This window comes from Triticum urartu, chromosome 3, assembly GCF_003073215.2.
Source record: "Triticum urartu cultivar G1812 chromosome 3, Tu2.1, whole genome shotgun sequence".
In the NCBI taxonomy this organism is placed as follows: Eukaryota; Viridiplantae; Streptophyta; class Magnoliopsida; order Poales; family Poaceae; genus Triticum; species Triticum urartu.
The window spans coordinates 25,161,801-25,184,848 of NC_053024.1; the positions used below are offsets into that span (position 1 = coordinate 25,161,801).

Consider the following 23,048-nt stretch of genomic DNA (forward strand, 5'->3'; position numbering starts at 1 on the left):
AACACGAACAAAATTTTGAACGGAACATTTGTTGAAATTCACAAACATTTCTTAAAAGCATGAAGATTTTATAAAGTATGATATTTTCTAATATGTTTACAATTTTGGAAAATGGGAACATTTTTGAACATATAGCAGAAATTTAGAAAATGTGTCTTTTATTGCAAAAAACATTTTCAACTTTCTCAACATATCACTAAAAGAACAATATTTTTCAAATTTTTAACATTTTCTAAATCTTCAACAAATTTGTAAAAACACAAATATTTTTTCCAAAAATTGGAATAATTTTTATAATTCGGAATGACAAAAAATATTAAAATTGTAAACATTTTTTATAATGAACACAATTTTTGAATTCATCACATGAATTACCGAATATAATTGGCAACGTGAAAAATCTTCCAAATTAAGAACATTTTTTTTTGAAAATTCCATAGATTTTAAGACAAAGATAGAACAAAAATTTTGAACGGAACATTTCCGGAAATTCACATAAATTTCTTAAAACACGAACCTTTACAAAAAATACGATTATTTTCTAAGTTGTGAACAATTTTTCAAAATGGGAATATGTTTTGAAAAATCGGAAGAATTTTGAAAAATGTGTTTCTTTAATGTAAACATTATTTTCAATTTTTGCACATTTCGCTAAAACAAAATATGTTTCGAATTTGGAACATTTGTCAAATGATTTCTTATAAATCTTGCTTTGTTAAAATAAGAACATTTTTTAGAAAAATGGGAGTATTTTTCAAATTTTGAACAATTATTGGCATGCCAAAAGAAATCCAAACATTTTTATAGAATAGGAACATATTTTTTTAATTCGTAACATTTTACGAAATTTTGAATAAAAATTGAAATTGCAAACATTTTAAGAAAATTTTGAATTTCGGAGAAAAAGTGAAAAGTAGACATAGAATGGGAAAAATAAAAAAGAAACAGGAACTACAAAGAGAAAGAAACAGAAAAAGAAAAATTAGAACAGAGCATAAACCAAAATGGGCCGTCGAGTCTTGGGCGCCCTGTGCGTAACTGAACTATTTGTTGCACTGTGCGGGAAATATGGTTTTTTATTGTTGCGTGGGCAGGAAAAACTGGGCTGACTTTACTGAGTCATAGCTCGCGCGGCCCACGCACGTAATTCTGCAGAAATCACTTTTCCTTTGCTAACAGACGACGAAAAAAGTTTAGGACCACCTCGGATAGGAAAAAAAACTTTTAGTCGTGAACGGATGAAAAAATTGGAGAAAGGCACCATGCTTTATTAGTATTAGTATTAGTAAGTATTAGTATTAGTATTAGTAGGTATAGAAAAATGAAATTGGAAACATTTTTTGAAAATTTTGAATTTTGGAGAAAAAGTGAAAAGTAGAGATAGAATGGAAAAAATAAAAAAGAAACAGGAATTACAAAGAGAAAGAAACAGAAAAAGGAAAATTAGAACAGAGCACAAACCGAAAATGGGCCGCCGAGTCTTGGGCGCCCTGTGCGTAACTGAACTATTTGTCGCACTGTGCGGGAAATATGATTTTTATTGCTGCGTGGGCAGGGAAAACTGGGCTGACTTTACTAGGCCATAGCTCGTGCGGCCCACGCACGTAATTCTGCAGAAATCATTTTTCATTTCCTAACAGACGACGAAAAAAGTTTAGTACCACCTCGGATAGGAAAAAAAATCTATTAGTGTTGAACGGATGAAAAAATTGGAGAAACGCACCTTGCTTTATTAGTAGGTATAGATATAGATATAGATATAGAGGTATAGATTAAAATTGTAAAAATTAAAAAGGTTTGCGACGTTGAGAAAAGTTCATGAATATTAAAAAATTCAAGAACTTGGAAAAAGTTTGTGAATTTGAAAAATTTCATGGATTTGGAAAATGTTCGTGGGTTTGGAAAATGTCTGCGAATTTGAAAGAAGTTCACAAAATTTGAAACTTTGAAGAACTTGAGAAAAAGGTTCACCAATTTGGTAAAAAGTACGTGAATATGCAACAGAAATCACAACTTTGAAAAAAGTTCATGGATATGGAAAAAACTTGTGAATTTAAAATATGTTCATGAATTTGTAAACAATCACGAAATTGTAAAAAATGTGAATTTTAATAACTCATGAATTTGATAAAATGTTTAAGAAATCAAAATGAACAAAGAAAAAGGACAAAGGAAAAACAATGACAGATCAAAACAAAGAAAGAAACCCCAATAAAAAAAACCAAAAAAGAAATCTGGCCTAGTAGAACTGATTTTTTTTTTGAGGAAGCCTAGTAGAACTGGTGGGAACCATTCCCAAAACCGGTCTATCAGGGACTAATATGGGCCAGTCCACGTAGCGAAGGATCCTGTCCGATGCGTACCAATAACATGGAGTGCATCAATACATTGCTTGAAAAATGTTTTATGCGTATATCATAAGTGTACAATGTGTATGAAAACAATATACATCAAAAACATTTATTTGGAAAAATTATTATCATGTATTTAAAAATACTAAATGTGTATCAAAAAATGTTCCTGACGTATACAAAAAATGTACAATGTGTAAAAAAATGTAGATATATGTTCGAAAACAGAAAGAAAAAGGAAACCAAAGAGAGGAAGAAAAGAAAAGGTAAAAAACTGGAGAAAATACATTGCAAAAAAGAAAAACCACGGAAGAAAAAAAGAAAACCAAAAAGAAAGAAAAATAAAAAGAAAGCAAGAAAACGGGAGAAAAACTGTGAAGAAATAAAAACTGAAGAAAAAAATAGACCCCAACAGTGAAAACTGGAGAAGAAACACACACCGAAAAAACTGGGTTGAAAACAATGAAAAATTGGAGAAAAGAAGATAAAACTAACGACCTGCTATAGATTGGCCAGCCCAAAAATGGCATGCGCTCGCTAAGGATGTCCGCTCGTTGGGAGTGGCCGTGGGCGCCTCTATGTCTTCACATTCAGCGAGACAGAGGGAACCCCTCGCTGAAGGGTGCCGCGCGTTGGGCCGCCCAGGCACACCTCAAACAACAACATTGTTTTCTGTTTTTTTTTCATGTTTTTTGTTTTCCTTTATTTTTTATTTTGTTTATACTTATAAATATTCTAAATAAGTATATTACTAAAATCACTCTAGATAAAACAGATGGAAAATGTTGAGCGAGCATTCGAAAAATGTTGAATCTGTATAGGGAAAATGTTTATACCATATACAAAAAAGTATAAAAACAATTACATGAAACAATTTGATCATGTATTTAAAAAATGTTAATAAATCATTTGAAGAATGATGATATTTTTTGAAAAATATTAAGCAAGCATTTAGAAATGTTAAATGTGTATAGAAAAAATGATGACGATGTATTAAAAAATGATGAAAACAATTTGATCATGTATATAAAAAAATTAATCAAGCATTGAAAATAATGTTGAACAAGTATATGAAAGATGTTAAATGTGTGTAGAAAAAGTGTTGACAATGTATTAAAAATAATGAAAAAAAATTGATCATGTATATAAAGATGTTAGCATTTGAAAAAACGTTGAACAAGCATTTGAAAAATGTTAATCGAGCATTTGAATTTTTTTAAATGTGTTTAGGAAAAATGTTGATCATGTGTAAAATTATCAAGTATTTAAAAATATTAAATGTGCATAGAAAAATGTCGACATGTATTAGAACATGTTAATCTTGTATTTGAAAAATGTTAATCAAATATTTGAATATTTTTTAAAGTGTGTGTAGCAAAATTGTTGACCAAGTATTAAAAAACTGTTAATTTTGTATTTGAAAAATGTCAATCATGCATTTCAAGAATGTTAAAAATGTGTACAGAAAAACTATTGACCATGTATTGAATAAATGTTAAATTTGTATTGGAGAATGTTAAATCTGTATTATTAAACTTTTGTTCACATATACAAAAATGTAGAATGACAACTAAAAGAAACAAACAGAATAAAGCAAAGAAAAAAGAAATGAGAAATAAAACCGAAGAAACAAATGCAAAAAGAATGAAAAACAAATAAGAAATAAGAAAATAAATAAGTAAACCAACAAAAAAGGAAAACAAATAAACCAAATGAAAACAGAGAAAAACAAAACAAAAAAATCCAGGAAAAAACGAAAAAGAAACAGTGGAAACACGACTCGTTTCGACTTAAGTAGTCCCGACCTACTACTCCTTCACAAACCCGAGGCAAGCACAGTGGCTAGCCATGGTTGCCCTCAACCAGGAGACCAATGTTCGAATCCTTTATTAATCGTGCACGAATGGGCCTTCAGACTAGCTTAATGTGAGATATAGCTCCCGCATCTGGCAATTGACCATTTAAAAGAATAAACACTCAAAAATTGTTGTTGCCTGACCATTAATCACACCATTGACTCATTGAATTTCACCACCAAAAAGTTCACATCCTCGAAAAAATGCGAATCCGAATAGACTCACGGATTAGAAATAGTTCTTGGAATTTCAAAAACTCCCGCACATTAAAAAATGTTTGCAAATTTTATTAAAATTCATGCATTTAAAAAAAGTTTACAAATTCAAAGAAAATTCAGGAACTTGAATAAAAAATTCATGCATTAACAAAGTCGTGAATTCAAAAAACATTCACAAATTCGAAAGAGTTGGCAGATACAAAAATGTTAATGAATTTGAAAACATTAATGAACTTGAATAAAAATTCACGGATTTGGAAAAGTTCACGCATTCGAAAAACGTTTCACGGATTGGATAAACAAATTGCAGATATAAAAAATGTCGAAAAATTTCAAATAAGTTCACAAACTTGAATAAACATTTCACAAAATTTGAAAATAGTTAGTGGATATGAAAAATGTTTATGAATTTGAAAATTTTAATGAATTGGAATAGAAGTTCATGGATTTGAAAAAATTCATGCATTTCAATAACATTCACGAATTTAAAACAAGGTTTAATAATTTGAAAAAGGTTCTTGAACTCGAATAGAATGTTGACGAATTTGAAAATAGTTAGCGGATATAAAAACATGCACAAATTTAAAAGGAGTCCATGAACTTGAATAAAGACTTCACGAATTTGGAAAACTTCACGGAATTGAAAAACATCCGCCAATTTGAAAATAATTGTGAATTTGAAATAAGGTTTTCTAATTTGAAAAAAGCTAATGAATTCGAAAGATGTTCATGGATTTGATTTTTTTTAAACAAATGAAATAAAAAGAAAAGGAAAAAAGAAGGGTGAAAATATTAAATAAAAACAAATTAAAAAACCCTTAGAAAATATGGGTAAACCGAACATATAATAGACAAGCAGAAAAAAAAATCCAGAAGCATCTTGAAGCTTCCCAAAACCAAAAAATCAAGCTACTGTTTGCATGAGTGGCCCGTTTGCTCAAAGGGGGTGTGTGCGGTGTACGAAATTATCCTTTGGTTGGCGCCATAAGCACCAAATAGGAGCTCGGGTCCACAGGTGCCAAAAATAGCCAATCTATGGGATGACTAGGTAATCTAGGATGTGGGAAAATATCTGGTGCACCGGAGCTTGTGGTGCTACCGGTGCACCGAGCTCACATTGTATTTTTAAAATGTTTAAAAAATTCTGGAAAAAAATTAGCACACTCACACAACATCAATGTAAGTTGTCACAAAATTTGAAGTCAAAATTCAAAACCTAACTCGAAAAACAAAAATGATAAATTCAACACTGAATAGTACATAACATAACTTGGGCTTTAGATTTGGCCCATTATCACAATGAAGTCAAAATTGTCATTTTTGTATCTCAAAAAATATTTCAAATTTTTATACGAAATTTTGTGACGTCATACATTGATGTTGCATCAACGTGCTAGATTTTTTTTTCAGATTTTTTAAAACATTTTATGGCATCCGGTGCACCGGTAGCACCACAAGTGCGGGTGCACTAGATACATTCCCTCTAAGATGTACATTACTGCAAAAATGTCATAAAATCTAGAATGTATGTGAGGGTGATCCAACAGCTAAGAACATCAAATTGCTGTCGAGGCTTGTAGGTAGCTGAGCTTACTGTTTTTTAATTTAATAAAGGTTTGGGTTCACACGCATAGAAAGGTAAACGCTTGTGTGCGGCGCGCCAGCCGAACTTTTGGCCGGTCACGTGCCTCGTCACGCACATCGCCCACCCACAGAGAGCCACATTTCATCCATATGGGCCCGTGCAATCTTATCCACCCGTCGCGGGGTCGTCCCAATCTCTCCCCTTCCCTCGCACCTCCACCCGCGCTCTGATGTTCCCTCATGGCCCATCTTTCTGTCGTTGTTTTCCCCCTGCCCAGGGCGTCGCCGGTGAGCACACCGGCGACTACACCCGACACGAGCGGTGGAACCGGGGAACGACCGAGCTGCAACCCCAAGCTGACGAGCTACTACCGGCTGGTGCGGATGCTACAACCGTTGCGGGAGCGAGCTGGAGGTCCAACCGCGCCTGCTTTTTGCTGGAAGCGGCCCCCGCGGTGAGTTGCAGGTCACCACGACAAGTTTATGTGGAGGGGGGGGGGGGGGGGGGGGGGGGGATGTATCTGGTGCACCGGGGCAATTTGTGCTACCGGTGCACCGGTTGCCCATTGCACATTCAAAAATGTTCAAAAAAAATCGAAAAAAATTAGTGCATTGACACAACATGAATGTATGTTGTCACAAAAAATTAGATAAATATTCGAAACATTGCTTGAGATACATAAATAAAAATTTGACACTGAATAGTACGTAACACAAGTTGGGCTTCAGTTTTGGCCCACTAGCACATTGACGTCAAATTTGTCATTTTTGTATCTTGATCATTGTTTTGAATTTTGATTTGATTTTTTGTGACAACATACATCGATGTTGTATCGATACACTAAATCTTTTCCACATTTTTTTGAACATTTTTTAGTGTGCAACGGGCTCCGATGCACCGGTAGCACCAATTACCTTGGTGCACCAGATATGTTCCCCCTGGGGTGGGTGGCCTTCATGTGACCCAAGCGTTTGCTGGAAGCAGCACCAAAAAATGCTTCCACCGGAGTTCGTTCTTTCTAGATCATCGATTTTTTTTTGCTACGACCACAATTTTTTTGTTAGAACCAGCACCTAAAAATGTATTCATCAAAGTTAATTCTTTACTGGATCAGTGTTTTTTTGCTACAACCATATCTTTAATTTGTTGGAACCAGGGTTTCCAATTGATTCAACATGGGTGGCAACACATAGCAGCTTTTTCGACAACTTTTTTTGTCTGCGGGCGTTGATGGCGAGCGTTGACATCGAGTACAACGGCGACTATCGACGGTGAGGGCAAACGGGGGAGGGCGTCCATGCGCTGTGCGACGCAGCGACGGGGGCGGCCGCCATGACCTGCGGCGGTGCTTTCTTCAGATCTGAAAACGTGCAGGAGTGAGAAGCGTTGAGAAAGGGCATGATCCGACGGCTATGCGGGGCGCATCTAACGTCAGGGTTGGATCGGCCCAAAGTTTGCGCGGGTGCGCCCGCGCACAGAACTGCCCGCATAGAAAATCATATCAGTCCGACCTTTGCATCGCAGATCCTGGCACGGCGCACGCTTGCGTCTTGGCGTCTTCCGTGCCACGGGCGAGTTGTTGTTGTACTGCTGTTCGCCCGTGAAGGAATGAAGCCAGTACTTGTATTATCTACGCGGATTCCGAAGCTTGTTGGGTAGTACCACCTTGCATATTTTAGTTCGGCCGGATCCAAGTTGCATTTCATGCGAGCTTCGTTGATGTCAACTACTAGATTCTGTTGCATGATGTCGATCGGTACGTACTCCGCCGATAGGATCAAGAAAGAAGAAGGATAGCGGTTGCCAAGTCGTTGTCCGGCACGCATGTGTCTGCATCGCGCCTTGATCATGTCCATATTCTTCTACAGTCCTATTCCCATGTTGAGTAGTTGGGTCTCGGCTGGCTTCAAATTAATCTGGCCATTGCTGTACTGCTACTTTTCAGTAGGCGGCACTGTAATTACTCAAGGGGAAGTCTGAAGTTTCAGAGAGTGACCACTGCCTGCCCTGGCTGCACGGTGTGGTGGCAGCAAAGCGGGAAGAGATCGAACAGCGCGTCGCGGCACGAACCGCGGCTGGGAATCTTGAACGCAGAAATTAGATGATAAATGTTGGCTCTAGTGCCGTCAATCATGGCGCGATCAGGTTAGACGGATCATCACTCATCAATCGTCATTTACTAGGTAGAAGCAGGCTTGATGTCGGGTGGTGGCCATCGCCTTTGTCTATAGGCCACGAGTACCACCAACTGTACAGTACTACTACAGTCTGTAATTTGGCTGCTGCCTCCTTGAGCCCACCACGATATGATCACCATCAATCGGGAAACGGGAAGTACTCTAGCTCCTTGTCGTAAACTACCTTTGGCCGGTTCTCTATAGCCAATACCCAACTACTGATCCAATCGCGCTATGACTATGAGCTGTGTTTGCAATGCACTGATCGGGATGTAGTAGTGCAGCTTGGGCTTAGTGCAAAGCGCAGGTGTGCTGCAACGAAACCAAATGAACACGGTCGTTTTGAAGCGGTATACCTACGTGGTTGCCATTAACTGGAGCAGTACAAGTACATGCGGTGCAGATCGAGGCACGACGCCTGCCTTTTGGTGTCTTTCGTGGCACGGGACTCCGCAAAAGGATCGAATCCATATAATTTCGACGAGTATATAGGTCCAGCTCGTTTTTCTGGTCAGACATCATATTCACGACCCGACCCGTAAAAAATCTATCGTGGCCCGTAAAAACTCACTCCACACTGCTATATATGCGGTTTCATTGCTCGGATACGGGTCAAACCCTACCTCCTCCGCCGCAATTCCCCTCCTCCTTCGCCTAATTTCTCGGCGCCGGCGAGCCTAAAAAAGCCATGGATGGCTATGGGAGCTATGGGGATGACGCGGAGCGCCGGCACGCGGAGGTGGCTCAACCATGCGAGCCGACCGTCGCGAGCTCATCGAGTACGAGCGCGAGCTCGCCCGCCACCGCCACGCCTCCTCCAGCCCCTCTGCCGCGGGGAGCATCCGAGGGCGCCTCGAGCTCGCGGCTCACTCTGGTCAAGAGAGAGCCAGAGGAGCTCGGGCCGCTCGCTGTCAAGCCCGAGGCTGACGCGCCGCCGCGTCGAGGAGTGATCGGCCCCGAGAACTACCTCCCCTGGGGCAGGAGGAGCACCTTGCGCGCGTCATCATGGAGCGCTCGGCGAAGTAGCTGGAGGAGGCTGACGCGCTCGACTACGAGCGCACCTTCCTCGAGTAGGGCGTCGCAGTGTCGCAGGTGCACGCGTCCAAGGAGGCGGACCTGCGGGCCATGAAGGCGGAGCAGGCCAAGGTCTTCATCGACCTCGACTCCGACGAGGACTAGCTCCTTCAGCTCCTCCGCCGCATCATCGCCACCGCGAGCTCGTCGATTTTGGTAGCTAGGCTCGGGCCCACAGATTCCCCCTCTAGTATGAACAATGTGGATGAACTATGTATGAACAATGTAGTATGTAGATGAACTAATGTATGATCAATGTCGTTGCAAGTTTCTCCCGCGTATGTTTTTCTTAAATTTTATAGTTTCATATACGGGGTCTGATCTGCAACGCACGAATTCGCCTCGCGAATCTCATCTACAACGAACTGTGAAGGATTTTTCCGAGCCAGCATTATACGGAGTCTGTTAGAGATGTTCTTAGCTTGATCCTGTACTGTTTGGTCGTGAATCAAGGAATGAAAGCTGGTACTAGTGGTAGTACTAAAATACTGTAATGCACATTCCAAAGCTGTCGTACATTTTAGTCTGGATTCAAGTTGATCGATATGTTAAATGGATTAGACTACTGTCCTGGCTGTGTTGTGCCTTGGCGCCTGTAGGTTACCTGATCCGAGTTGACGTCAACTTTTCCGTTAGATTGTGGATATTGAATGCGTTCGGCACCCACACAAAAGAAGAATGCGGTTGCCAAGTCCTTGTATGTGTCCGCGTCGTCGACGCGGCCTTTTTTGCTTATTCTGCTTTGGGCCCTGCTCGATGTGTACAGACAGCTTGAGGGCGTCACTGTAACTGGGTCCTCACTGATTAAGTGGTCATGAATACAGTCGGTCCTCGGCAAAGTTTCGTGTTTTGACCCTTTTCACATAAAAAGTCAGGATCTGATCTTTGTTGGAAAGAATTTTGTAATTTTACCCTTTCGCTACTGGCAGGGGTTCTGACGATAAAGTTAGACAGGCTACCATCAGAGTCCCTGACGGTAAGATGCAACAGAGGGGAACGCCGGCCGTTTGCCTGAACTGACGTGGATAAGTATCCTACCGCCAGGGGCCCTGCCGGTAGCCTGTCTAACCCTACCGTCGAAACCCCTGGTGGTAGGTGGTGGCTGGGTTTTTGTCTCGGAAAGTTTCTGTAATGAATTATCGAAGTGCCCTGACGGTATGTTGTGTGACCCTACCGTCAGGGTCCATGGCGGTAGGGTCCTGATGTTTTATGGTTTCAAGTTTAATTGCTTGCTTCTTTTCAAAATCAATATCACAACAATGATATAGAGCCTAAAAAACAGATCCCAACACAATTAAACTTAGGCATCACATACACATTAATAAAACTTGAAGTATATAGACATGTCAAACGAAGAAATTGTGCTCTGTTTTACATGAAAATATATACTCATTTCTTTTACCATGAAAGTATACTCATATTGACAAGAACAAGTGGCATGAAGTTAACTTAATGTTCAAACTGAATTTGACAGCACATAGTTTCATATTCATTGAGAGCATAATTGAAAGGCACAAGGCAATACAGGAGGCACGTAGTTTCATTATTCATCGAGAACATAACTGAAAGACATAAGACAAACTAATAGGACGATTTTCAGACAAGTTCGAAGAGCGGGCAGACATCATCATCTTCAGAGCTCCTGATATGTTAGCCCGGATCGTGGAGACAGAAACGGCAGCGGATCCACCGGTTCAGGTGGAGGCGGAACGCTGATCGGCATCCGACCGTTCAAGCACTCCCACCTTGCCCTGCCCGCTGGATTTTTCGCCTCCGCCCTTCCCCAGTTGATGATATCGAACGCAGATGCACTTGGGGGCGGCATCCTGGCTTTCTCCTCCGCATTGCTTCCGAAGTAGATTCTCCGGCCCAAATTGCGCAGGATATAGTTGGCGTGCTTCTGCGCAACTTCAATGCACGCTTCCCGGTGGACACGGCAGATACTTGGATCTGCCTCCATCTCCGCCTTCACTTTCTTCCACTCCTTCACGCTCTGCGACCAAGCCATGACATCGTCGAGGATCCGCTCTACCCTCTCGTGCCACTGCTTTGCCCTCGTCGCCTCTAGGACCTCGTCTGAGACAGATCCCACCGGCTGCAGCATCTCGGGGAAGGTCTCGTACATGTACGGGAGCGGCATCTCCAAGCTTCCGTACCTAAACATATAGATTCATCACACAAAGGTTCATCACCAACAACATCCAACATGCATCATATCATATTATTTTCAAAAACAAAAACCATGAACTAGGGTTCATCTTGAGGGTTTAACCATTTTTACTCCTACAAAATCCACTACTTGCATCATATAACATCCACATGCACCCTATACCAAAACAAATATCTCCAATATTCATCATATCATAAAATTTTTTAACACAAAAAATATGAACTAGGTTCATTTTGAGGGTTCAACATTTGTTCTCCAACTACATCCACTACTTGAATCATAGCATATCAACATGCATCATCGTATCACAATAAATTCCTCCAACATGCATCATATCAAAAAAGATAATCCAAAAATAATATGAACTAGGGTTCATCTTCACATAACCATACCAACTAGTGACTAGAGTTCATATCTAACACAATATAATTAACATCTAGAATCAACCTAAATCAATCCTAGGGTTCAAAATAATTAAATCTAGTTCAAAAATGGGAGTGATTTGAATCAAATAATGCGACGAATTGGAAGCTATTTGACTAAAACTAATTGGAGGGGTCGAAGGAGCTTACTTTGCTTTCTTCGGGGCCATCTCAATCCCCAAAAACGGTGAAGAAACGATGAAAATCAGAGGGGGAGTGGAGGAGATGAGAAAGGGGGCGAGAGGAAGAACTCCTCTGTTCTTGGGGCGACTGGTTGTGGGGAGAAGGGGGAGGGGTGGGGCGGCCCGTGGCTTATAACTGCCCGCACTCTACCGCGAGGGTCCCTGGCGGTAGGATCGGACAGGCTACCGCCAGGACCAGTGGCGGTAGGGTGGGACGGAGGGGGGCGAAGACCGTTAAAGCTGCTGACGTGGATAAGTATCCTACCGCCGCACGTTCTGGCGGTAGGCTAGGTAATCCTACCGCCTAGCCTCGTGGCAGTAGGAAAAATGATCAAATCTTGAAAAAATAAATCAAACAGGAGTCAGATCTCAATTTTGTTTGATAAAAGGGTCAAAACACAGAATTTTGCCTCGGTCCTTAGTAAATAAATACAGTCGGTCATCAGTTATAGTAGATGGTCCTAGCGCTGTCCGTGTGAAGGAGAGGTCAGCTGCTTCCGATGACAGTAGGTACCTTCTTGGAGCGAGTAAGCAAGCAAGCACCCAGTAGCACGGCACGTATGTAGGAGTACTAGTCAAGAAATTTATATGCTGCCCGTTGGAGACGAGAGAGATACACTACGGAGGAAGTGAAGCTGTACTATGGTCGTGATTCCTGAACTAGCAGGTACACGCGCGTACGTACGTACGTGTAGCCCGAACCACGGCAGACGCGCCGCGCATTACTGCGCACGTCGCGGCACGAACGAACGAACCCGTGGAGAAGCCGCCCGCCCGGGCCCTCCCATCGGCGATGGACGAGACTTTGCCTGCTTCTTCGGTGTGCGCCCATCCGTGCTCCTGCATACGTGGCATGATTTGATTGAAATAAAATAAAATCCGGCTTCATCTCTTTAAAATCAAAGGGGGAGATGATTAGATTAGAAAGAAAAAAGAGAAAAAAATAGCCGTAGGATGAAGTGGGTGCACGGATGAAAGCAGGAGGGAAGCAGGCAAGCCGGATCCATCGGCGATGGGGTCGAGTCGGGTCGGGTCAGGGCGGGGCGGGGAGGGAAATGCGCCATACGTCACGCTTAATTGCCTGATTTGGTGGTAGTTGCCGCGGCACTCAGCTGGCCTAGCCGACCCCGTGACCGCAGCGGCCCAAAGGGAAGGCTACACTCCCACACACACTGTATGTGTTTGGACGCATCTCTCGCCATCATCTACCCCTCGAATCTGAGTACGTACGTCCGCTACCTAATTCAAGTAGCAATAATTTTTGTCTGCATACAGGCAGCACTTGCAAATACGAGCAGTCGAGTCGAATCCAACAGTGCTTCCGTCCCGCCCGTGACTTGCTAGATTAATAACACCCCGTACGATACGAACGGAGTGATCACCACCGCTCATGGGATGGAAGGCTGGCCCCGTTGCCGGTTTTACTCATTCATTTACCGCGCTTCCTCACGTGACCAAACAAACAAATTCAGACTTTTTTTTTCTTTCTAAAGGGAACAAACTGAGACTTTGTTGAGAGTAAAAAGAGAGGTGTGAAAAGCAAAAGGGTCAAAGAGCTTCGCATCGCACCGTCGCTCTCCCCTCCCTCTTTACTGCTGGGGTCCGCCACTTACCGTTGATCGAGCGGCCGTTGAGGCCATAGCGCGGCGCGGCGGTGCCTGCAGCGCCGTCCGATCCTCCAGCGCGGCCAGATCCAGCATTTCCAGCCTCGTCTCCTTCCTTCCACGGTTCAACGTACCAGGGTACCACCACGTCTCCTCCACTCCGCTGCAGCTCCGTTCACACCCGCTCCCTTCTAAAACTCCCCACCAAATTCTCCGCCCAGGGGACGCGCGCCGCTCCTCCGGCCAGCCCCGGGAGCGGCAATGCGGCTCCTCCTCCTGCTCCCACTCCTCGTCGCGGCCACCGGCGCCGCCCGCGACTCCGACGACCCCTTCCTCTCCGGCGGTAAGCACCTCCAATCCAGCTAGCTACAAACAAAATTATACTCCGCTGTACGCTGACGCTCTCTCTGCCCGTGCAGCCCAGGCGAACCACAGCTACAACATCGACTGCGGCGGCGCGGCGGACTTCACCTCGGCCTTCGGCCGCCGCTGGCTGGCGGACCGCTTCTTCTCGGCGGGGGGCAACGCGGGGATGGTCGCCGAGCCGCACCGCTTCCCGCAGCCGCAGGAGCGCACGCTGCGCTTCTTCCCGCCCGCCTCCGCCGGCAAGACCTCCTGCTACTCCCTCCCGCTCGCCCCCGGCCGCTACTACCTCCGCATCTTCTCCGTCTACGACAACTACGACTCCAAGCTCCGCTCCCCGTCCTTCGACGTCTCCGCCGCCGCCACGCTCGTGCTCTCCTTCCGCTCCCCGTGGCCCGAGACCGCCGCGCGCTACGGGGCCTACTCCGACCTCATCTTCCCCTCCGACGCAGAGGCCACCGACGTCTGCTTCTACTCGCTCTCCACCGACGCCCCCGTCGTCGCCTCCATCGAGGTCGCCCCCGTCCACCCGCTCGCCTACGACGGCGCCACCACCGGCGCCGACGTCGTCCTCGTCAACTACGGCCGCCTCACCTGCGGGAACAGCCTCTTCGGCCCCGGCTTCACCAACGACTCCGACGCCTTCTCCAGGGTGTGGCAGGCCGGCACAGATTTCCGGAACAACGACCTCACCTACGACGCCATTACTGCCGGTGGGAGGAAGATTTTCGGCAGCAACCAGCCGCCCAATTACTTCCCCACCAAGATGTACAGGTCGGCGGTGACCACCGGCGGGGACGCCTCCAACGAGATCGAGTACCTGATGCCGGTGGACACGAGGATGTCCTACATGGTCTGGCTGCATTTCGCGGAGATCGACGCCGGGGTCAGGGCCCCTGGCCAGAGGGTGTTCGACGTAATGCTTGCCGGGAGGAACGTGACCAGGATCGACATCTTCAAGCAGGTGGGAGGGTTCACGGCGTTCAAGTGGACATACATTGTGGAGAACCTGACCAGCTCCACCATGAGCGTCAGGCTTGTGCCAGTAGTGGGACGGCCGATTCTGTGTGGGCTCGAGAATTATGCAATGGTGCCCCTTGAGACAAGGACGGTGCCACACCAAGGTAACCTATAATTCGATACTCTATGCGCATTCTCCGAACAAGATGGGCCGATCGAGCTCTCCAATTTTCACTATAAAAAACCAGCCTACATTCGCTGAGCATGTTGCACTGTTTTTGGCAGCGGCTGCGATGAAGGCCCTGAAGGATTCACTGAAAATTCCAGCTAGGATGGGGTGGAATGGGGACCCTTGCGCGCCGCGGACATGGGATGCATGGGAGGGAGTCACTTGCCATCCCGGTAACAAAGGGCTTGTGATCACTCAGCTGTGAGTGCACTTTCGATATCTCAATGCTATTTTTATCCATTCACTGTTTCATTAGGGTATTTCTGTTTTGCTGTCAAGTAGTCATTATTCTGTGTCTGACTTACCAAATACATTTCTGTTTTAATCCCCAAAGACAACCGTAGAATTATCTTTCAAAGGCACCGGTAGTGTTTGCAGATCATTGTTGAGGAAAGATATCTTGACAGTCACACAGCACTAGCAGCAAATATATCTGCCTCAGTGATTGCTGCCTGTTTACTACTCTACCAATCTCAGCTGTACCAGAAAGCTGAACTGCAAAATTTTAATTACATTAAAATATTTTGTCCTAAAATCCTAAATCCAAATACTATGCATGCATCGTTATCAATGTATCATTATATGGGCTTGAATGAAATTTCACAGTAGATGTATCAGTGGACACAGGAAATAAAATTGTAATGCTCTACTTATTAGTATCTTGTGAAAAGTTGAATAGTTGATGTCATAACTCTTATGTTTTTTTCTAATTTGCCCTGACAGGGATCTTGCAAGTCAAGGGCTGAAAGGTTTCATCTCTGATGAAATAAGTCATCTAACCGACTTGGTAAGCTTGTAAGTATCATTGCACTCACTTAAAGTTGATTTCAACTTGATCCTGGTCTTCATTGGTATTTGTAGTTTCCGCATATCGATGCCTCTTGAGTTTCATGTTTGCATTAGCTATGCAGGAGCACATGAGTTGTAACTTTGAAATTCAAAGCTTTCTAGTATTCGTTCCGATTCAAGATAAGTGTCGTGGTTTTAGTTCAATACTCCCTCATATCCAAAGTAAGTGTCATTGTACTAAAACCACGGCACTTATTATGGATAGGAGGGAGTACTGTAGATAACTGTTTGGCTTTGGTTATGATACCTGAGAGACTTAAATGAGTAGCTTCATATGACTATTTCATCTCTAGGTACTAAAGCAAGGAGCAGTACAAATCCAAAAAATAGAGATGAGAGTACAGGGTGTCACCTGGAAATAAAGGAAATCTCAAATTCAGTGTGAAATATATTATTGGAAGGTCCCAAAGTCAATATAGGACCAACTGCCAAGGAGTGGTAGAGCACTATGTCTAGCAACCCTTGACCTGGACAGGCATCACACCATGCATCTGGAATGAGCTGAGTGGCTTTCTCAGTCCCACCTGTCAACCACATGTTCAATAGAAAGGCAATATTTCAACAAAAAAACACGCTGGCTATTTTCTCATTTGCTGGCTTCACCGGATTGCGTTGGACCCATTTTGTATGTACTTGTTGGTTTGATGAAAAAAATCCTGCAAGTGGGGCTTCCCTTCACTGTTCTTTTAGAAGGAACTTCCTGTAGGAGGTTTCAGCACAAATCTGGAACGATATAGATACATCAATGCAGATGATGACTACAATATTAAACAATGAACAACATTAGGCGCATCATGCAATTGTTTCTCCAGAACCTGTTCAATTGATACTTCTGTGTTCCAGATATATCGTCCATGATATCAAGTTTAAATTGTATACCATTTCATATTTTCATATGTGCTCATATTATTTTGATAAGCTATACAAAATGGTGTTATTTTACTTACGCAGTTTACAATTTTTCATCTCTCCTTGTTGAACATTAATATATATTATGATCTTGCCTGACCAGGAACTTGAGCTCTAATTCGTTGACCGGAAGCTTGCCACCAGGTTTAGGCCAACCTTCACTTGCGACACTGTGAGTACAATAGTTCATGGCATGCAAAGTTGTACTGTTTCATGCTAGAAATATGGCACATTGTTATCGCGCCCACATTCTGCTGTTGACATGCTCATGATTGGTACATGATACAAAATCTTACTTTGTATGTTCATCATGAAATCTTTAAAACTGTAATTTGGCAGAATTTACCTGCTTCACACCACATTAGTAGCATTCTCATGTAGAATCATGAAGCTAGGACAGTACCAAGTAGCTCTAGGAACTCTTTCTGTGAGCTTCAGGACCTGATGGCTTTGATGACATCATCTTAGCTGGTAAGTCGTCTATGGACTGACTAAACAATACATAATAATATTTATCTGCGGGATGGTATAACATCTGTACTGGCTATCAATGATCCTTGGTCTCAGTTTTTTTTTCTGTTTGTGTACCTGGATGGAGGGATGTTTTAAGTGGTCCAGATGTGTCTTAGATTATTTAGGTAACTTCAGCATGTTATTTTTGTTGAAAAATAGCATTGAATTAGTAGATGTGCTTCTAAGCTCTGCTTGCTCATTCTGGATTACAATGTCAGTTCATCATTGTCTGCCAATTCTTTAACATTGTGTATTACTATTCCTGTAGTTCTATCTAATGCTTCGACAAGCCTGATTCTCTAACAATCTGAGTCACTTTCATCAGTTTTTTTTTTGTTTCATTTTTAGGGATCTGTCCTCGAACCAGTTTACTGGGAGTATTCCTGGCACCATAGGCTCGTCTAAATTACAGACTGTGTAAGCAGAGTTTTCCACAGTATTATTCAATTTGTTAATGCAATTTTTAGCTATCCTGCATATGTATGCAACAATGCTGACTTACTAGGTACCTCTTATGCAGTCTACTAAACGGCAATCAACTTGATGGGCAAGTTCCAGAAAGACTTTATTCAGTTGGCGTGCATGGTGGCGTGATAGAGTAAGATATCTCCACTATTTTCATACAACAGAATTCTCACTTTCTTCCTCAGGATGACCATCCGGAAGAGTTATTGTACTCATGCTATTTGTTCCAGCCCTACAAACGAGGTCAAAGAGTTGTGGGTTTAGCTCATTCTGTCACACTTAGTGATTTATCGATAACTAGGTTGAAGTATATTCTTTATCTTTCCTCAACAGTTTAGCATGATGCAAGTGTGCAAACCCAAAGATGAACTGGGTGCACGCCAACCGCATATATAGAAGCTGTATTTGAGATAATGTGTCAGGTATCAATTAGTAAAACTGGAGACCTGGGGTGAGTTGCAGGACATGCTCTACTATGTTCTGTTATAAATTATTACTTGCAACAAACAAGGAGAGAATATGTGTGCAAGGGGTGAGCGGATAGATTAAGAGCCATGTGTTAATGTACTAAATAGATTGTGGATAACTAGATGTGGTAACTTCCATTTCATTCTCTTGTTTTTTACAAATATGCATTATGTTGGCAGTCTGTCAGGTAATAAAGGCCTATGTGGGGTGCCTACTCTACCTGCTTGTGCATTATTCTGGGAGAAAGGAGGCTTGAATAAAACCGGCAAAATTGCACTTGGAGCCTCGTTTGGACTTCTTCTGCTTGTTATACTTATAGTGGTCTACATAGTGTGCATAAGACGGGGACCATACGACTACGATTTCGAGTTCCCTCAAGATTTGACTTGTAAGTATCTCATTTAACTCTTTTACCTTCATATATGAATTAAATTAATGAAACGACCATCATTTTGATTTTTAGCATAGTGCTGTATTTCACAAACTGTAGCTGAGGCCAGTCGTATCAGTTATCGATTTATGATGCTGGTTTTGAAACTTTAGTTGGGTTTATACTTACTGAAACTGTAGTGTGGCAGATTTAGCTACCTACCTATATACTGCCTCTGCGGCTCTGCCTCAGTTATTCAAACTATATGATCTTGATGGTTATTGCTGAACTAGTCAACAGAAGTCACAACGCACGGCCCAATTGTCTTTCTTCATTTGGCACTTGTCTGAAGACAACACATTTAACCTGTTGGATTTACGTCTGCAGCGATATCAGCAATCTCCGCGAAAAGGAACAGGTATCAGCGGGCAAAGTCCGTGATGCTGGCAGAGATGGACGCCCACAACACAGATGGTTTCTACACGAACGGGAACGGGAACACTCGATAAGCGACACATGCACGCTGGAAATGGACCGGTTGTATGCACCCAGAAGAAACACTCATAACAGGCTGCATGGTCAGAGCAGGGATAGTGCGTTGTGAATTGATTTTTGCCAGCATCATCGACATCATGTCCTTGTAGCTTCTTCGGTCAGCAGCAGCAGCTTCGTCGCCACTCTCTTGCAGATACTCCCATACACGACGGAGCTATGCGAGGCGTAACTCATGTCATGTTTACTCTACTTATAGTATGAGCTGGTGGTGGTAGTTAGTATTAGGGGGCCTTGCTTCTTTTTTCCGGAGGTTTTGGTTCAGTATTCTTGTGTTGGTTTTAGCTTAGGGATGTGATGTCCACTGTGTGAACCATGTAAAGGCAAGCGGGGGTATCTATATTTTTGTTGTTGTATAAAAACTTGACATGGTGCTACTGACAAAGGAGGCGAGGACAATGAAAACATTAGTTCGTGTGTGATCATGTTTTACTTAACGGCCCAGAGTTTGCATGTGTTTTTTCTTGCCAGAAGTGTTTTTTTAAGGGCCATAAGTGTCTCTAAATGTGAGTTGTTTTGGCAATGTCTTTGAATATCTGTATTTCTTATTGGACGGCCTTTTTTTAGGGGCTGTAATCTATTGTTTTTGCTTGGTGTCTTAATCAGCTTTGCGGTACATGAGATCTTTTTTAGGGAAAAACATATAATTTTATTCACACATAATGGTTATAGGTACACTAATTTGAATTTAAGATAAAAAACAAAGTAACTCAAAAAAATGAGGAAGAATTACAGTGATATCTATTTGGAATATCTTCTTTGTGGTGTCAATCTCTGTGAGACGAAATACTCCCAAAACTTCAATAAGGAGGCTGCAATTAGAATGGAGCAGCGATGATGTCACTCTTTCACCCACACACAAGCATTAGATTTTTGAAAGCCCCTTGAGTCTCCCATTCAAAAAGATGGGAAGCTTTGAGCATTGAATATACTTTGGCTGGGGATGGTCCCCTAGAAGCACATGCCATAGAATCACAATATCTTCACCATGGTGTCAATGAAATATTTAATCTCCATAGAGGAAAAAGCTTGACACACTAACATAAACTCATCAGACCTAACTAACTAGATTTGTGAGGACACAAAACTCTCTAACTTTCTGGCACCACCAAAAAAGAACAAGAGTAATATTGTTCTCATAAAATAACAATCACCACCAAACACTGACGAAGATATAACTCTTGTAGACCCAAGGTTTCCTCACATCTCAGCGCCAAAATGACAACGAAGGTGAAGGGACCAAAATTTCTTTGGCAGCGGCGATAGTTCTTTGGGAACCCTCACATGCACGGGTCCTCTTATTTAGCGACCTATGTGTGGGACAACACACAAACGTGCACCCCCTCCCTTCTCCCGCGCACGATTGGGACTGCCCGTGTGTGGGCGCGTGGCACCCTGGTTTTTTATTCTTTTTCTTTCTTTTATAACTTCAAAAAATGATTGAGATTTCAACAAATATCAATTTCATGAATTGGGAAAAGGTTTCTGGATTTTAAAAAAAGTTCATGGATTTGAAAAAAAGCTAAGATTTCAAAAAGTTCCTAAATTTCAAATATTTTTCACGAATTAAAAAAATGCTCCTGGATTTCAAAAATAGTTCAGGAGATTAAAAAAATGCTCCTAAATATCAATAAATGTTCCGGAATTTAAAAAATGTTACAATTGTAAAAAATATTATGAACTTGAAAAAGGTTTCTGGATTTCAAAAATTATTTATGAATTTTATTTTTTCTAGAATTTTCATAAATATAAAAATATATTCAAAATAGCGCTCTGAATTTCAAAAGAACATTCCGAATTTCAAACAAGTTCATCAATTTGAAAATCTTCCTAGATTTTAAAGAATGTTCATAAATTGATTTTTTTCAAGTATTTGAAATATAGAAAAAATTTCCAGATTTCAAAAAATGTTCATGAATTTAATAAAAAGCTGTTTGAGAAAATGCGAAATAAAACGAAAACTTAAAAAAAGAAAAACAATGAAAACTAAAATAAAAATATTTCACAGCGCCACAGCTCCCGCGCCAGGTTGTGCGATTGCCCGGTATACCCCCACAATACAGGTGGAGTAGGATTGTTAAAATAAATACATTTTTGAAATTTCTTGACCATATTTTTGAAAACAAGAACAATAAATAAATTTCGTTAACTTTAATTTTATTGCATGCGAGCATATTTTTTAAAGTCGTTATATTTTTTATTTTACCTTTTTTTAACCTTTGTATGCAGCCGGTTTGCCTTGTGAAATTGGGCTAAAAAACTAAACATACATAAAAGAAAATCACTCTTTGCTCAGAACGCATATAGCATCATATAGGGGCTCCCGTGAAAAAGAAAGTTCCAAGAGATGAGGATGTCTTAACTTTTTATGGATAAATAGACAAATAGCTTTCCTTCAGGTTGGTCAATTTGTAAGTTGTTGTCATCTCATTACAGAGGGGGAAAAGAGAAAAGATACCTAAGTTGGTGAAGTTGAGGTGATTGCTATCTTCAGCGTCTATTGCTCCACGAATGCACCCTTCTAGGTCTTCGTCTTCAGCATACGCGGACGGCAAGCAAGGTCGCGACTCGCACGATAGGAAGGTTCCGTCGACCGGGTCCTCATTCAGTCATCCTCGCTGCTCGTGGACAACACATGCTAATCACCAGACCGTGAGCGTTTTTCCTGGGTACCTCACTTACACGGCGGCACCTACTAGATATCATGACCTGATCAGCACCAGTCTGACCGCATCATCGATCGATATCTTTTTGCGCGAGAAACTTTCAACCTATTCGGGCAGTGGAAAGAACATCAGAGATAACAGAAGTTACAATTAGGTTCATGGATCACCTATCAACGACTACAAGCTCTGGAGGGAGTCGAAGGCATGCCATTGACGTCGCCCCCACCCAAGCCAGAAAAACCTTGTTACAGTGGACAGTCAAAAAGTCACTGTACTAAAGTTTCACATAATCAGCGCACCAGAGCAACAATCATCATGGACGAAGAGAGTCATAGATCGAAAAGATCAAATCTATAAAAACACATGAATGAAGACTATCCAAATAGATTCACTGAAAACCAGCATCAACTGAACCCCACGGAAAAAGGAAAAGGAAAGAAGAAGAAAACCGTACCTGCGCTAAAATGGGTTGGCTCATTATGGGCTACGGTCACTAGTTAAGGATTGTCTCACGCAAAGGTCAGTTCCATTTTCTCAGACGCTGACAAGTGGCACACTACATATGTGTCAATTGTTGCAACCTATGGTTTTCTCTTTTTTTTTCCGTAGATTTTGTTTATTTAAAATGTTTATCACTCAAATCGTGCGTCTAAATTCCAAAAGTTTTTACCACTGGATTTCTCGTTGCAACTAGATCCCATGTTAATAGGTTTCGTCAATCTTTTTTTCTCGACAATCCAAAAACGAAAAAAATCCCCAAAAAATGAAAAAAAACCCGGCAACTGATAAAAAGACACAAAATGAGGAAAACCAGATCTGAAAGCGCGCATTCTTTTTTCACTTTTTGAGAAGCACAAGGCAGAAGCAAATTGTACTTGCATGAGAAGCAAATATGTACTTCTCGTGGAAGCATATACTTTTTTCCCTTTCCGAGAAGTGTGCTTCTCACGGAAGCAAATCTATAACACAAATCTTGTTCCTTCCGGAAGCATACATTTCTTTTCCGAGTAGCACGCGGAAGCAAATCTGTGCTTCTTGTGGAAGCACAAAATCCCCCCCTCCCCC

At 42.0% G+C, this 23,048-nt stretch overlaps 1 protein-coding gene across 1 annotated transcript; it reads left to right on the forward strand.

Annotated features, from left to right (window-relative positions):
- The first annotated feature begins 13,769 nt into the window (after positions 1-13,769).
- Positions 13,770-19,754, forward strand: LOC125542488 (receptor-like protein 4). Its single transcript, XM_048705542.1, has 9 exons — positions 13,770-13,982; positions 14,059-15,126; positions 15,248-15,392; positions 15,915-15,986; positions 17,053-17,121; positions 17,811-17,879; positions 17,983-18,060; positions 18,575-18,783; positions 19,153-19,754. Exons 1-9 carry the CDS (start codon positions 13,901-13,903, stop codon positions 19,272-19,274), a joined length of 1,914 nt encoding a protein of 637 aa, XP_048561499.1. The 5' UTR covers positions 13,770-13,900; the 3' UTR covers positions 19,275-19,754.
- The last annotated feature ends 3,294 nt before the right edge of the window (positions 19,755-23,048 follow it).